Source organism: Mizuhopecten yessoensis, unplaced genomic scaffold (genome assembly GCF_002113885.1).
Source record: "Mizuhopecten yessoensis strain PY_sf001 unplaced genomic scaffold, ASM211388v2 scaffold6779, whole genome shotgun sequence".
Lineage (NCBI taxonomy): Eukaryota > Metazoa > Mollusca > Bivalvia > Pectinida > Pectinidae > Mizuhopecten > Mizuhopecten yessoensis.
The window spans coordinates 1,151,286-1,167,323 of record NW_018406720.1 but is presented as its reverse complement, the minus strand read 5'-3'; the positions used below and the strand labels follow the sequence as shown (position 1 = coordinate 1,167,323).

Genomic DNA, 16,038 nt, shown 5'->3' with positions numbered 1-16,038 from the left:
TGAGTGTGTAGATGACGATACTGATGATGATGATGATGATGATGATGATGATGAAATCAGGTGAAGGATGAGATGATGACTAAGTGTTATTTTGAAATGTGTGGATGATAGTGTGAGAGAATGTGCTATTTTTTTGTACATGTAATATACAATTGTGATTTTTTTTATTAAAAAAATCAAAAATCAAAAAAAACAACATAGGAAGATTGGAATAACATTGCCATTATCAATTTAGATAAGTTAACTGGATTTTAATTGTTTTGAAGCTAATTAAGACATATTATCAGCGTTCAGATTCGAAAAAGGATGCATTTATTTGCACAACAAACTGGATTCCTCTATCGAGCGAAGGAAGATAACCCTTATCACTGTACCTGAAGTAATTTCGTTACAGCTAATTTCATCATTTTAAAGTAAAAATCAATTGGAACACCGGGTTTTCAGCAGAAATGATTCATTTGTCTGTCTTCTATTATTAAATTAATCCTTAGAATACGGAAAAAATAATGCTCACGGAGGAAAGACGCCACGGGGGACTGTTACCGCTATTATGTCCCACCACCACTCGTGTTAGACTCCCGACGTCTGTAAAGGAGCCCTGAACATAAAATAATGTCATTGTATAAAAAATATTTATTCCATACGTGTTCAGGTCTTCCTTGAGAGAAAATCTCTATAACTATCGGAATAACGTTCATACAGTCTAACGCTGTACACGTAATTATAAGGTTATAGGAAGAGAGTCCTAGTGATACGAATACAACTTCAAAAACAATAGCGCTTACAACAATAAAACACAAAATACAATCCATTAAACAGTAAATACTATAGGTCAGCATAAATACAGTCCATACAAACAGGGACAATGACCGCTGTACGGTTACATAAATACAGTCTATAAAACCAGGGACAGTTACCGCTATACGGTAGCATAAATACAGTCCATAAAAACCGTTACAGTGACCGCTATACGGTAGCATAAATACAGTCCATACAGACCGTGACAGTGACCGCTATACGGTAACATGAATACAGTCCATACAAACTGTTACAGTGACCGCTATACGGTAACATGAATACAGTCCATAAAAACAGGAACAGTTACCGCTATACGGTAACATGAATACAGTCCATACAAACTGTTACAGTGACCGCTGTACGGTAACATAAATACAGTCCATACAAACTGCTACAGTGACCGCTATATTGTCACATGAATACAGTCCATACAAACTGTTACAGTGACCGCTGTACGGTAACATAAATACAGTCCATACAAACTGTTACAGTGACCGCTGTACGGTAACATAAATACAGTCCATACAAACTGTTACAGTGACCGCTGTACGGTAACATAAATACAGTCCATACAAACTGTTACAGTGACCGCTATATTGTCACATGAATACAGTACATACAAACAGTAACCGCTATATGTCAGCATGAATTAAAAACAGTTACAGTGACCGCTAAACGGTAACATGTATATAGTCCATATAAACAGTTACAGTGACCTCTATATGGTAACATAAATACAGTCCATACAAACTGATACAGTGACCGCTATATTGTAACATGTATATAGTCCAAACAAACATTTACAGTAACCGCTATATGGTAACATGAATACAGTCCATAAAACAGTAACCGCTATATGTCAGCATGAATTAAAAACAGTTACAGTGACCGCTGATCGGTAACATGTATATAGTCCAAACAAACATTTACAGTGTCTGCTATATGGTAACATAAATACAATACATACAAACATTTACAGTGTCTGCTATACGGTAACATAAATACAATACATACAAACATCTACAGTGACCGCTATATGGTTACATAAATACAATACATACAAACATTTACAGTAACCGCTATATGGTAACATAAATACAGTATGTATATATTTCATTATAAGTGATAGTTACTGTAAATGTTTGTGTTGTTCCGCGTGGAAAGTTGATGTTGAAGTCAATACGTGTGGTTCCGTAACGTCCTGTGAGTACCACATACACATCTCTGCCTTTACCCACGTCCTTCTTATCTGAAGTCCTCACGTTGAATGTGTACATGACTTTGACGGGAAAACCTGGAAATCGGAGGAAATGATATGTTAATCGACATCTTGATGAAATAATATATCAAAAGAAGCAATCTTTATTAAACATAAGTAGAATTATATACAATCACACTGTCTTTATAGTCTTTATTAAACAATTATTTGCAATTTCAAAGGTTAATAACACAAGGAAAATAGAAGACTTCGGTTTTGTTGATTACTAAATGAATGAAATATTATAACAGTTACCTCCCTTCCTATATGATGGAACACGGAATGTTCTTTGATGTAGCTCTATATTATTGATCGATAAAATATGTTGAGATGAAATAATCATAGGTAACAATACAAGGCGAGATGTTGATTCTCCAGAATTATGATACCTAAAGCCCCCAGTCAAATTAACTGATTACATAACCATTGTTGTGTAACTGTCGGTAAATAGTTTTATTCAATATGGCGGCTTATACAAACAGCAGAAGGTAGTCAAATAGTGTCGACTTCAAGACTGAAAATCACGTGTGTAAGAAACGTGATCTGGGAAAGGAAATATACCTTAAATGTACAAAAACTACTAGCTTCCTTCATTTTACCTCATTTTCTATCAGAAATATTTGCATAACTTTCAGAAATGTTGCTGTAGCGTAGCCCGAGGGGAGGCAAGGCGGGACATAAGGTCTAAAGTAGTAAATCGCAGTAAAGGACTCTGTGAACTCCTATGATATTGATGAGTCATTATAATCCAAACTAAGCAATCAAGCTTTCGAAGTCGGTCTTTTGGCTCTGCCAATACAACATCCACGGTACTGAGTTGCCAGTAGCTCAATTGACTCCCCACATTCGCATACTTAGATCGGCAACAAAGCAAGACAAGCAGCATAAACCTCATCGGTCGGGGTATACTTGGCAATCTCATACATCGTACCACCGCATACGACTTTACATATCAAGAAATCTTTTGAAAACGAAAAAAAATATTTCCACCAATGAAAGAGCCTATACCATCTTAGGAATTCTACATGTGGAGGAAGAGTCCTTCCTCACAAAAATCTTTCCCTATTTAGGTGGAGGAAGAGGTCTATAAAATAAGCATTTTCTCTGATGAGCCTTGACCTATTAAGGTATAAGAAGACGTTTTCAAAAGGAGCCTTTCCTTGGAGGAGTTTTTCTCTATTTATAATCATAATACGCTAACAGACCTCCAGGACATGACAATGTAAAGAGGTAAATTTGAACAGTTGTACACGGTTTGTTAAGGTCAGAAACTTGTTGTCATGTTTGATCTTCCTTCTTTTCACCATCTACTGAAAAATCAAAGTTCTCAATGTAGGTGGATACATACTAGACAATGTCATTTAGAGAGGAGGTGGATATATCAACCTCTCGGAATTCCTTCATCAAGAGAGATACAATCTAGGCACATCTCAGTACTCCTTAACCTCGCTAGGTGTCAATGATGTGTAACGACTACCGATGATGTTTCGACTGCTTACCGGTATATACGTTGGTACCAATACAAAAGGAGGCCTAAACATTTCATCAGGTTGTTAAGTATGGTTTATGAAAAGTTCTTTTTACACAACCAATACAATTGTCTATGTGACGTTTCGATGACTAGCACGATATGCACACCGACACCTTCATCAGTAGGTGACAGTGTCACAAACGAAAAATCATCCTTTTTCGGTACGCATATAACAATAATTGTACATACGCTTACAGCGTAGCCGAATCAACACCGATTTTGTGGACAACTCGTTCACATGTTACACCTTTGTGTGCAAACGCTTCACTGGTCATTAGACTGATGAAGGTGACAGTGTACATATCGTACTAGTCATCGAAACGTCACATAGAAAATATTATTGGTTGTGTAAAAAGAACTTTTCATAAAACAACAGGAGGCCGTGAAACATTTTAATAACATTAAAATTGGTCATATTCTTACAAATTCCTGTCCGTATACATATTACGCTAAGCGTGTCGACATCTACTATTATTTTCTGTGAAGAAATTTCGAAGATGCTTGTTCAAAGTATATTACCAGAATCGAATTGAATTGACATATTCACATCGGGAAATCATGTCCGTGTAGGCAAATTGGGTATCTGGCATACGGTTTGCAAATAATACTATATGGTGTATTTAGCATGAATAAAGAAATCTAGTCTACAAAACGCCAAAGGGGTTTTAAATAAATCGCTTTTGATTACGCCACTAAAATGAGACAGATGGTCGTTTGAATCAAATGATAGACGGTTCAAACATTCAATATCGCCATCCCCGGGTTTCTTAATAAGCTATGCCTTTAATTTATTCCTGTACAGATAGACGTTATAGATTCTGTTTTGTTTGTTGTACATGTTTTTCCATAAGCTATTATAAAGGTGTGATATCCGAGGGGGTCACAATAGGTTCGATGACAGCACAGCTTTGTCTAAACCCTCCATAGACAAACCAGTGTTTCTGTTGTTTATATACCTTTATTGGGTACATTTCCTCCGATCACACTTATTTAATGCTCAAAACATATATTATCATATGCGGTATTTGCAAATCGTTTGTCCGATTTGTAGTTGTTTAAGGACGGCCATTCTGTCCCCATGTTTTAATATTGTGTCTTGAAGCTGTGCTCTGTGAACAAGCATGGTCAAATATATTTCGGAGTAAAAGTTTGGTTTACAACTATTCCCGAAAGAAACTGACGGGGAATGAGAGGTGTATGTAACGATAGCATATTTCTAAGTACATATTTTGGTTTTGTCAGATAGGGTTAAAACAACATGCTTTATAGGTTTGAAATGGAAGCTTACCTTTTTGTTGTCTGTTTCATCCGCCATGTATTAAATCGACCATTCCCTGACCAGTACACGACATTAATATCATCATAGAAAGTATGTCGACAATGTCTTCATTTCTGTTACAGAATTTTGTGTATATCTACAATGTCAGAAACTTACAGCTCATGTCAATGTGACCTGACCACGCCCCTCCCAACTTGCACGTCAGTGTGTCCTCCGACCCGCCTCTGTTGATGTAGTCACTGTTACAGGTATAGATAGCGACTCCTCCCACCTGTAATGACGTCACTTCCGAAGTTCCATCCTTTAAAGTTTCCGGAGGTGGACATGCTTTATAAAAAATAAAGCAACAAAATCATCTACAATAACAATGTATTTGAAGCATACTTATTTTTCGAGCTATGGATAAATTAATTCTTGATATCATGTTTCATATTCAACATATCATCTTATTGAATTATATTGAATAGCACGCCATATCTAATTTATCAATTACAAAATGAAATCATATCGAATCTAAATTTACATTACACTGAAAAACACCCAATATTGAATGCATCTCGACAGCCATGTATCATTCTGTTGTAGTTTCGGTAAGGAAGTAATGTTTTTGAGTGTTACGGGCCAACGGAAACATTAGTAATCTATTCATACATGTAGCACCACTTAACTTCACCTTTGATATTACGACCTGAAAAGAAGGAAAATACGATGTGTGAGTGTTATGGGCCCATAGAAGTTGGGCTATTGAGCGGAAACTCTTTTTAAATTATAACTACAGTGACCTTGATTTACCACTGACCATTAATTGTAGCTGAAAAGCAATCTCAGCCAAATAGATCTGGCAACGAAACAGTGTATGAAGTTTACGTGTTTTCAGTCAACGGGAACTTGTTGTTGCTCGTAAACTAATGTTCTACTTACTGTACCAACGACCTTGATCTTTGAATTTTTATTCTAAAAGCAATTCTAAGTAAACAATTGCCGTAAAGCATCAATGTATGGCGTTTTATTTTGATTAGCCTTTGAGAACTAAGTAATTTAGTGGAAACCAAGTTTCTATTTATTGCCGTACTTGGAACCGTAATATGGGGCCGTAAACACACGAACCAATCAGCCACATGACTCAAGCTAAGAACCGTAAACACACGAACCCATCAGTTAAATGACTCAAGCATGGAACCGTACACACACGAACCCATCAGTCAAATGACTCAAGCACGAAACTGTAAACACACGAACCCTTCAGTAAAATAACTCAAGCGTAGCACCGTACACACGAACTCATCAGTCATGAAACTGTGAACAAACGAACCCATCAGTCAAATGACTCAATCATGAAACCGTATACGAACAAGCCCATCAGTAAAATAACTCTAGCATAGAACCGTAAACACACGAACCCATCAGTCGAATGACTCAACCATGAAACCGTATACAAACGAGCCCATCAATAAAATAACTCAAGCATGGAACCGTACACATACAAACCCATCAGCAAATGACTCAAGCATGGAACCGTAAACACACGAACCCATCAGTAAAATAACTTATGCATGGAACCGTACACACACGAACCCATCAGCAAATGACTCAAGCATGAAACCGTATACAAACGAACCCATCAGTCGAATGACTCAAGCATGGAACCGTAAGCACACGAACCAATCAGTCGAATGACTCGAGCATGGAACCGTAAGCACACGAACCCATCAGTCGAATGACTCAAGCATGAAACTGTGAACAAACGAACACATCAGGCAAATGACTCAACAATGAAACTGTGAACAAACGAACCCATCAGTAAAATAACTCAAACATGGAACTGTAAACACACGAACCCATCAGTCAAATGACTCAAGCGTGGAACTGTAATCAGTAAAATAATTCTAGCATGGAACCGTAAACACACGAACCCATCAGTCAAATGACTCAAGCATTGAACCGTAGACACACGAACCCATCAGTCAAATGACTCAAGCGGGGACAGCAGATACAATTGTAGATAGTGTTTTCCCCACTCGTTCAGGCTTCGTTGGCAAGATATATCATCAAACAAAATATCTGTTATGTTAAAAGTATCTTCGTTTAAGGTGATATTTCTCATTTCCGAAAAATATTACCTCCATTATCCTTTTTAAAAGTTGAGTCGTCTTTGTGGTACGTTAAAGGAACAAGATGTTAAGCTAACAAGGCCAAATATTTTCAGAAACAAATATTAGGTTTACATTATCTGCATATCTTACCAAATAAAGAATCTAAAGTGGCATTAAACATGTATCGCGTATCCGTTGATATGACAGAGATGAGATACATATATCAAAAAATAACCAAGGGCAGGTCCACGGCTGTGTATATAAAAGATTTAATTATTAACGAGATCACCTCGATGGTTGGCAGGAAACATAATCAGGATTCAATAAAACAGAGCAATGTAAGAACAGACAGAAAAATGCTGGGGAGGGGGTAAACTTTATTATAGTTTATATATGGAAATCACATTTTGGACCAACATTTGTTTAATTTCCATTGTAAGTAATTCAATTTAGACCCAGATATGGTAGAATAGAATACTCTTCATAGATAGAAGGGTCTTAAGGTGCTTTACCAAAATTGTAAATTTCCCGACCCTGGGGTCTCACGTATCCCCCTGGGGAGGGTGTAAACTTTATTATAGTTTATATAGGGATATTACATTTTGGACCAACATTTGTTTAATTTCATTTGGAAGTAATTCAACTTCGGTTAGCATTATTAGTATTGGATAACAGTTTGATGGTATGCACATAACAGCCCTGACTGATCCCTAGAGGCTGATGGGCATCAAAAAAGTCATCTATAAACTAACGCATTTATGATATATAACCTACATGATAAGCGTGATAAGAGATGCTGTATTGCTCACATTCAAAGGTATTCTTCACCTGTCTAACCCTTATCGGGTACCGAGTACACTCTACAGCACGATGTTATCAGTGATCGCTAATAGGTATTTTATGGAAATTAATTGCCGCCGGCTTAAAAAGACGAGTGTGTCTGGTGAAACGTTTTATGAAGGTTTGTTTTTACCATGGTTGAGGGCGAAGCCCACATATTCGTCTTTATCAGCCAAAAGATCAATCGGATTTACCGAGCTTTGTACAAAAAAAATGACCGTAGATATGCAATATTTCTTGTTAGGTACCCTTGAGTCGAATGCACATGTCCGGTATCTTTCTTATGCTGTTGGGTAAAATTGTCTTTCCTTTAAACTTATTCGAGTTTTTAGACTATTATGGGGAAGTTTGTACATATGGTTGCTAACATGCTGCTTCCCCATCATCCCCAATTCTTGTTTTGTTCAACTAACGTATATTTCCCTGTTTTTGCTTGTTCGTTTGTTGTTGGGTTTTTTTACTCTTCGTCTTGTATGAATTGTTTGGCTTGGTTTATAGACCAATATTTACACTTGCATGGCAATGTCACTATATAGCCTCTTTGAAAGCTGTGTCGTTGATGGGACTTTAATTACCATGCAGCACGAGACATAATTCTTAGCGTATTAATACAACACTGACCGGAACTACAATACCCAATATAAATAAACATGACGGCTGCTGAAATATCGATAGGCATTGTGAGATTTAACAATGTCATTATAAATTTATGGGCAAAATACAAAATAAAATAAAATATACTTTTATTACAACAAAAACAAGACCAAGGTCTGCAATATAGTACAAAATGCACATCGGTTGAAATCACCAATGCCGGCAATGGAAACAATTTTAACGCTCATGAAATTTATCAAAAATATCTTCTGTTACACTGCACTGATCAACAGGGGTTCGTTACAAATGTCTGAAATACACATATTTTATAGACCTACTGACACATATGTTACAGACCTAATGATTTGAGTCACACCACACGTAAACATTTCAGACATTTGAAATGAACCCCTATGCTCTGGCCGCATGATCACTCACTTCAAACGCTATCAGTTTCACGCGTCTCGCAGCAACTGTTTCCTCAGTTTCTGACGACATGTCAAATAACGACGCTGTTATAGAATCTACAGACTGTAGTCAGATTCCCATACAATCAACAAATAAATTAACGACTGGATTCTTCACAAAATGAGCAAAGACAAAAGTTCGAATTAACTTCCAAAAATAACTCCCTCGTGCGCTTAATTTGTTCCGGGGAAAAATCGAAACAATTTCAAATCTAACTTTCAGCTCAGAGTTCTATTGACAAACTTAAATCTCCTTATAGACCTATCATACGCAATTGTATTGATACTGAATTGTGGAATAACATTGAAGTGTTTGTTAAAATTTCAAAGTACTTCCTTGTTTGCCAATCAGCACGCGACAAACACGCTATTCAAACTATTGAACGAAATTGTTAGGACTGTCGATAAGGCGGGCATTTTAAATGTCAAATATGAATTATAAGTTAAAAAAAGAACATAAGAGGCAAAAAAAACCCGTAAATATAAGTATTGAACTGTTTTTGTATGGTATTTATGATCTATTTGAATGACACAGCTTTGCAAGCAAACAGCATAATGCGCGCTAGCGCATTATGAGTTGATTGCTTGCAAAGCTGTGTCATTCAAATAGATCATAAATACCATACAAAAACAGTTCAATGCTTAATTAATCTGGTGACCACATCGCTGAAGTGAGCTTTAATGTGCTCTTTCTGATTGTGCACTTCCTTATGCTATCTTTCTTGTTGAGCAGTGTTTGCACAACGCCAAGCTTCCGATAATTTCCAGATATTATCCCCATACCTTCTCCAAAATATTGGCTGTTCTACAACTCGGCCAGTGTGGCAAAACCTTATCGACAGGATTTTGTGCTCATTCTATAAAGATTGACTATGAAACAAGATGGTTTTGAAATGCAACAGCAAAATGTTAAACCTATTGTGAAGAAATACATAAATAACATTTTATTTATTTGATAAAATTGTGATACTAACAAGGCATCATATTTACATTTGTGTTCTTTGAATTACATTATTCTTAATCTTTGATAGATCCAATTATTTTTTTCTGAACATTTCTCCCTTTTTTTGTTATAAAAATATTTTATATTTATTTGTTTCTTTAAGAAAGCTACATATATATTTCAGAATTGAATGGTTCACTGTATTTGGCGTGAAGATTTAGTAATACTACTAACCTATCTCTGATGTAACACTGTACTTGACGTGATGGATGATTTAGTAATACTACTTGCCTATCTCTGATGTAACACTGTATTTGGCGTGATGAATGATTTAGTAATACTATACTAACCTATCTCTGATGTAACACTGTATCTGGCGTGATGGATGATTTAGTAATACTACTAACCTATCTCTGATGTAACACTGTATTTGGCTTAATGGATGATTTAGTAATACTATACTAACCTATCTCTGATGAAACACTATATTTGGCGTGATGATTTAGTAATACTATTAACCTATCTCTGATGTAACACTGTATTTGGCGTAATGGATGATTTAGTAATACTATACTAACCTATCTCTGATGAAAAATATATTTGGCGTGACGATTTAGTAATACTACTAACCTATCTCTGATGTAACACTGTATTTGACGTAATACTAACCTATCTCTGATGTAACACTGTATTTGGCGTGATGATTAAGTAATACTACTAACCTATCTCTGATGTAACACTGTATTTGGCGTGATGATTTAGTAATCTCTGATGTAACACTGTATTTGGTGTGACGATTTAGTATTACTACTGTCCTATCTCTGATGTAACACTGTATCTGGTGTGACGATTTAGTAATACTACTGACCTATCTCTGATGTAACACTGCATTTGGCGTGATGATTAAGTAATACTACTAACCTCTCTCTGATGTAACACTGTATACTACTAACCTATCTCTCATGCAACACTGTATTTGGCGTGACGATTTAGTAATACTATTAACCTATCCCTGATGTAACACTATATTTGGGGTGATGGATGATTTAGTAATACTACTAACCTATCTCTGATGCAACACTGTATTTGGCGTGATGATTTAGTAATCCTATTAACCTATCTCTGATGTAACACTGTATTTGGCGTAATGATATAGTAATACTTCCAACCTATCTCTGATGTAACACTGTATTTGGTTTGACGATTTAGTAATACTACTAACCTATCCCTGATGCAACACTGTATTTGGTGTGACGATTTAGTATTACTACTGACCTATCTCTGATGTAACACTGTATTTGGCGTAATGATATAATACTTCAAACCTATCTCTGATGTAACACTGTATTTGGCGTGAAGATTTAGTAATACTACTAACCTATCCCTGATGTAACACTGTATTTGGCGTGATGGATGATTTAGTAATACTACTAACCTATCCCTGATGCAACGCTGTATTTGGTGTGACGATTTAGTATTACTACTGACCTATTTCTGATGTAACACTGTATTTGGCGTAATGATATAATACTTCAAACCTATCTCTGATGTAACACTGCATTTGGCGTGAAGATTTAGTAATACTACTAACCTATCCCTAATGCAACACTGTATTTGGTGTGACGATTTAGTATTACTACTGACCTATTTCTGATGTAACACTGTATTTGGCGTAATGATATAATACTTCAAACCTATCTCTGATGTAACACTGCATTTGGCGTGAAGATTTAGTAATACTACTAACCTATCCCTGATGTAACACTATATTTGGGGTGACGATTTAGTTATACTACTAACCTATCTCTGATGCAACACTATATTTGGCGTGACGATTTAGTAATACTACTAACCTATACCTGATGTAACACTGTATTTGGCGTGATGATTTAGTAATACTACTAACCTATCTCTGATGTAACACTGTATTTGACGTGATGTATGATTTAGTAATACTACTAACCTATCCCTGATGTAACACTATATTTGGGGTGAAGATTTATCTATACTACTAACCTATCTCTGATGCAACACTATATTTGGCGTGACGATTTAGTAATACTACTAACCTATCCCTGATGTAACACTGTATTTGGCGTGATGGATGATTTAGTAATACTACTAACCTATCTCTGATGTAACACTGCATTTGACGTGATGGATGATTTAGTAATACTCCTAACCTATCCCTGATGTAACACTATATTTGGGGTGAAGATTTATCTATACTAATAACCTATCTCTGATGCAACACTATATTGGGCGTGACGATTTAGTAATACTACTAACCTATACCTGATGTAACACTGTATTTGGCGTGATGGACGATTTAGTAATACTACTAACCTCTCCCTGATGTAACACTGTATTTGGTGGGACGATTTAGTATTACTACTGACCTATCTCTGATGTAACACTGTATTTGGCGAATGATATAGTAATACTTCCAACCTATCTCTGATGTAACACTGTATTTGGCGTGTTGATTTAGTAATACTACCAACCTATCTCTGATGTAACACTGTATTTGGCGTGACGATTTAGTAATACTATTAACCTATCTCTGATGCAACACTGTAATTGGCGTGATGATTTAGTAATACTATTAACCTATCTCTGATGTAACACTGTATTTGGCGTGATGGATGATTTAGTAATACTACTAATCAATCTCTGATGTAACACTGTATTTGGCGTGATGATTTAGTAATACTATTAACCTATCTCTGATGAAACACTGTATTTTGCGTAATGATATAGTAATACTACCAACCTATCTCTGATGTAACACTGTATTTGGTGTGACGATTTAGTATAACAATGTTTTACACTGTTACCATATATTTGCTGCCAACGTTTAATAAAAGCGCGTCTTACTTTTTTGCTATGTACCCATCGAAACTGACGGCACTAAACCTTTTTTTGGCTACGTACGTATTTCCACGCATGCGTAGTCGCTTGGACCCCAAGTTTCGTTTGTTTGACAGATGAGCTTTCCTGGGTCTTTGGACGCTTCAGATGTGTACCCAAATTCACAGTCATATGTAGCAGTACACCCCGTGTAGTCCAGCAGGATAGCATTCGATAGAGCTTTGGGTAGGACGCATTCTGAAAAATATAGAGATGAATAATGAAAGTACCTTGTTTTATTTTCCCACAAAACTTTCAAAACAAAACACATGCGCCAAACACAAAGTTTTGGCTTGCGTAAGTGTATAGGTCTTAGTCTATCCTTAATATAACTAACAAGCCCATATCTCGTGTAGTCCATCATTGTGCTGCAAATATACAAAAGGCTTGCAAATGATATTTTTTGTAACAATCACGGGAAAAGTTACATGATTTGCTTACCTGTGCTCTTGTTGGCCCCATTGATGTTTCCTGATCCACTGCTCAGAGTCTTGGAGAACATATAACAAATTCCACCACTCGGACCGTCATATAGGAATGAGCCACAACTACATCCGAGCTCCATACAGGCAGACGCACATCTCAGTTTGGTTTTGATGCCAGTTTTCTGTGCCCACAGCAGGTCTATGTTTGCGGACACAGAAACAGCGAAGATATTTTGAAAGTTCCTTAAAACCATGTCTTCCTTTGGCCCGGTTGCTTCTGTAATGAAATATTTATATATATACATATAAAATGTACAAAATTGAGCAGATAAAGAGGATAAAACTGTCGTTCTTTAAAGCTTTAAAAAGCGCATCACCAAACGCTGATGGTCTAAAAACAAAAACATCTGGGCCCGTATTCATGAAACCGTTCTCATGCTCAAGTATGGAATTTGTGCTTAAGCCGAATTTCTTGTTCCCGTTATAAACTCATAAAAAATTGGGTTTTTTCAATGATTTCGGCCGAAACATTGAAGAGACTTAAAGTTTAAAACTGTTTTCAAAGTTTACATTTGACTTTTTGATCGTTTGTCAAGATTTAAGCGAGTTACAAGAAAGTAAGTTTGAGCACAGAATCCATGCTTGAGCATGAGAACGGTTTCATGATTACGGGCCCTAGTACTGCCGAAAGACATTGCTATGAGTAGGACAACACCAGGTTCTGCCAAAAGATAATGTATTGGATGGCAGGCTTGTATCAGGCAATGACATGGAGGAATGTGCATTTTCTATTCGTTACTAAGCTCAACATTTTATTTCAGATACAAGTCGGTTTGTTTTCATTTTACTTGGGTTTCATATCCACTCAATTCGTTCACGTAACACAAGCAACCATACCCTATATATTCCAAACATAGTCCAAAAATTGGATAGCTGACTCCCTAGCATCTTTTAGTTTATTCATAGATAAACTTTCTGCATAGAGAAACTGTTTTTGTCAAAAGGTCTTACGTTAGTTCGTATTCCTAGAATTATTTTCTTAAGAGTTGCACTTTGTTCCAGTCGCTTTCAAAAAAGTCGAACTCAGATGATTACGTATGCAATTACATGTTTTCTAGTGGTATTTAGCACAACCATCAGACACTACACCTAGAAAACTATTAATGATGTTCAATTATCTAAATCCCTCCTGTGTACGACGAAAACGCAGTAGTGCCAGCTACACATAATTTCTGATTTTTTTTTTTTTATTTTGAAAATATTTTAAGAGTGTGAGCTTACTCTCAAATGCAAACCAAAACTAGAGGGGGAGAAAGAACTTATATGATGAAGGTTGTGACGACGGTTATTGGTGTCAGTTGATGAAAAATAATCACGAAAGTTTAATTTAATAAATTAAAAGTACATACCAACTGATATCGACGCTGCTGCTATCCATAAAAACGTGATGGAGAATCTCGCCATGATGGATTTCTTGTCACCTGGGCACGAAGCACGACCCGGTTTGCGTACTAGATACGAGATGTGGTCCAGGGAAGAGCTTGTAGGGAGACTGCACGCAGTGTTTAATGTGCATCCAATGGAAAGGTTAGTAAAAACATGAAGCATAAAGCGCTTGTATTATTTCATCGGGAGTATGTTCACATCAGCTCCGAAGCTAATTTGTGATAGCTCCCTTCAAACATTTTTAAATTAAGAAGGGGTGAAATGCTGTTTGATTTTTCAGTTTTCAAAAAATGATACTATTTAAAAGAATGTATGACTTTTTAAGCATAGAAATCCCCTTGTTGCAATCCCGTTAAATGTTAAACAATAATAAGATGACGAAGCGTAATAGAAACATTGTGTATGAACTAAATCTTATGGTAGCGCCTTTGAAGGATATCTTGTAATAAGAAGAGCAGAAAACTATCCTGTTCAAGGAGTAGAATTGGTGAAAATTAAAAGGTTTTATGAAATATTTGCTGACATATAACTTTAAAAGAAAAGCGAAATACAAATTCTTTAAACTCCAAACTAATTTTAAAGATATAATGAGACATTGCACAATTATATGATATTACCTTGAAATGGACAAAACACGCAAGGAAATTATTAACATTAGGTAACAAGATAAGGAAATCAATAAAATAAAACATACACAACGATCACAAGCAGAAATTCCAGTTAATGTTGATTTGAATTCCTAAAATCAAAACACAATCCGCAAAAATCTTATACGACAGTCATACGCTAGATTTTACACATAGAACAAACCAATCTTCTGCGTTCATGTCAAAGTATATAGTATTGCTATGTTAGGAAATAAATAAATGTGAAGGTATTGATAAACAGTTATCTATTCGTTTATTATTACATACTGATCGTATGTTCAATGTATCTTAAATTATTAAGTAGTCGATATATGGATGACTAGGAAACAGTTGTACTACCTCGACAATTAACGCGTAGGACGCAAGGTGGTGGAATAGTCATGTTTGTACGCAATACCATAGCCTAGTTTGTTGATGTAGGTGAGGCTTTGTTTGGTACCATTATTCCGGTAACAGTTGTTGGTATTTACATATATTCCACCCAGCTCTTCTAATTATTACCAGTTATATGAAAGTGATATTTTCCAAGTTCTAGAAAATATGTTAATGGAATTTTCTGTACATAAAAATATGAGGGTGATTGGCGATTTCAATAGTCGTACTCGTACTTCTAATGATTTCAGTTCTTTGGATAATTTACATGAGCGGATTCGTTTACATATTGAATCTGTGTCAAATTATACTAGCGATAGTGATGAGGAAAGCCTGTTACCAGTTAGAAAAAAAACTGACCCAGGAGCTAACGAATTTGGCACTAGGTTACTTAATCTTTGTAAGTCCTCGGGTCTTAAAATTTTGAACGGGAGA

At 36.0% G+C, this 16,038-nt stretch overlaps 1 protein-coding gene across 1 annotated transcript; it reads right to left on the bottom strand.

The window, feature by feature from the left end:
* Positions 1 to 487: 487 nt before the first annotated feature.
* On the bottom strand, positions 488 to 14,602 carry LOC110452619 (sushi, von Willebrand factor type A, EGF and pentraxin domain-containing protein 1-like). The gene is made up of 6 exons (XM_021501250.1): positions 14,548 to 14,602; positions 13,155 to 13,415; positions 12,738 to 12,911; positions 5,023 to 5,193; positions 1,932 to 2,092; positions 488 to 598 (listed from the first exon to the last, which is right to left on the bottom strand). Exons 1-6 carry the CDS (start codon positions 14,600 to 14,602, stop codon positions 488 to 490), a joined length of 933 nt encoding a protein of 310 aa, XP_021356925.1.
* Between the last annotated feature and the right edge of the window lie 1,436 nt (positions 14,603 to 16,038).

Coding starts and splice junctions, on each gene's coding strand:
- LOC110452619 (XM_021501250.1), bottom strand. CDS start 14,602: ATGGCGAGATTCTCCATCACGTTTTTATGGATAGCAGCAGCGTCGATA. Junction 13,416..14,547: donor AGCAGCGTCGATATCAGTTG/GTATGTACTTTT, acceptor ATTTCATTACAG/AAGCAACCGGGCCAAAGGAA. Junction 12,912..13,154: donor TGGGGCCAACAAGAGCACAG/GTAAGCAAATCA, acceptor TATATTTTTCAG/AATGCGTCCTACCCAAAGCT.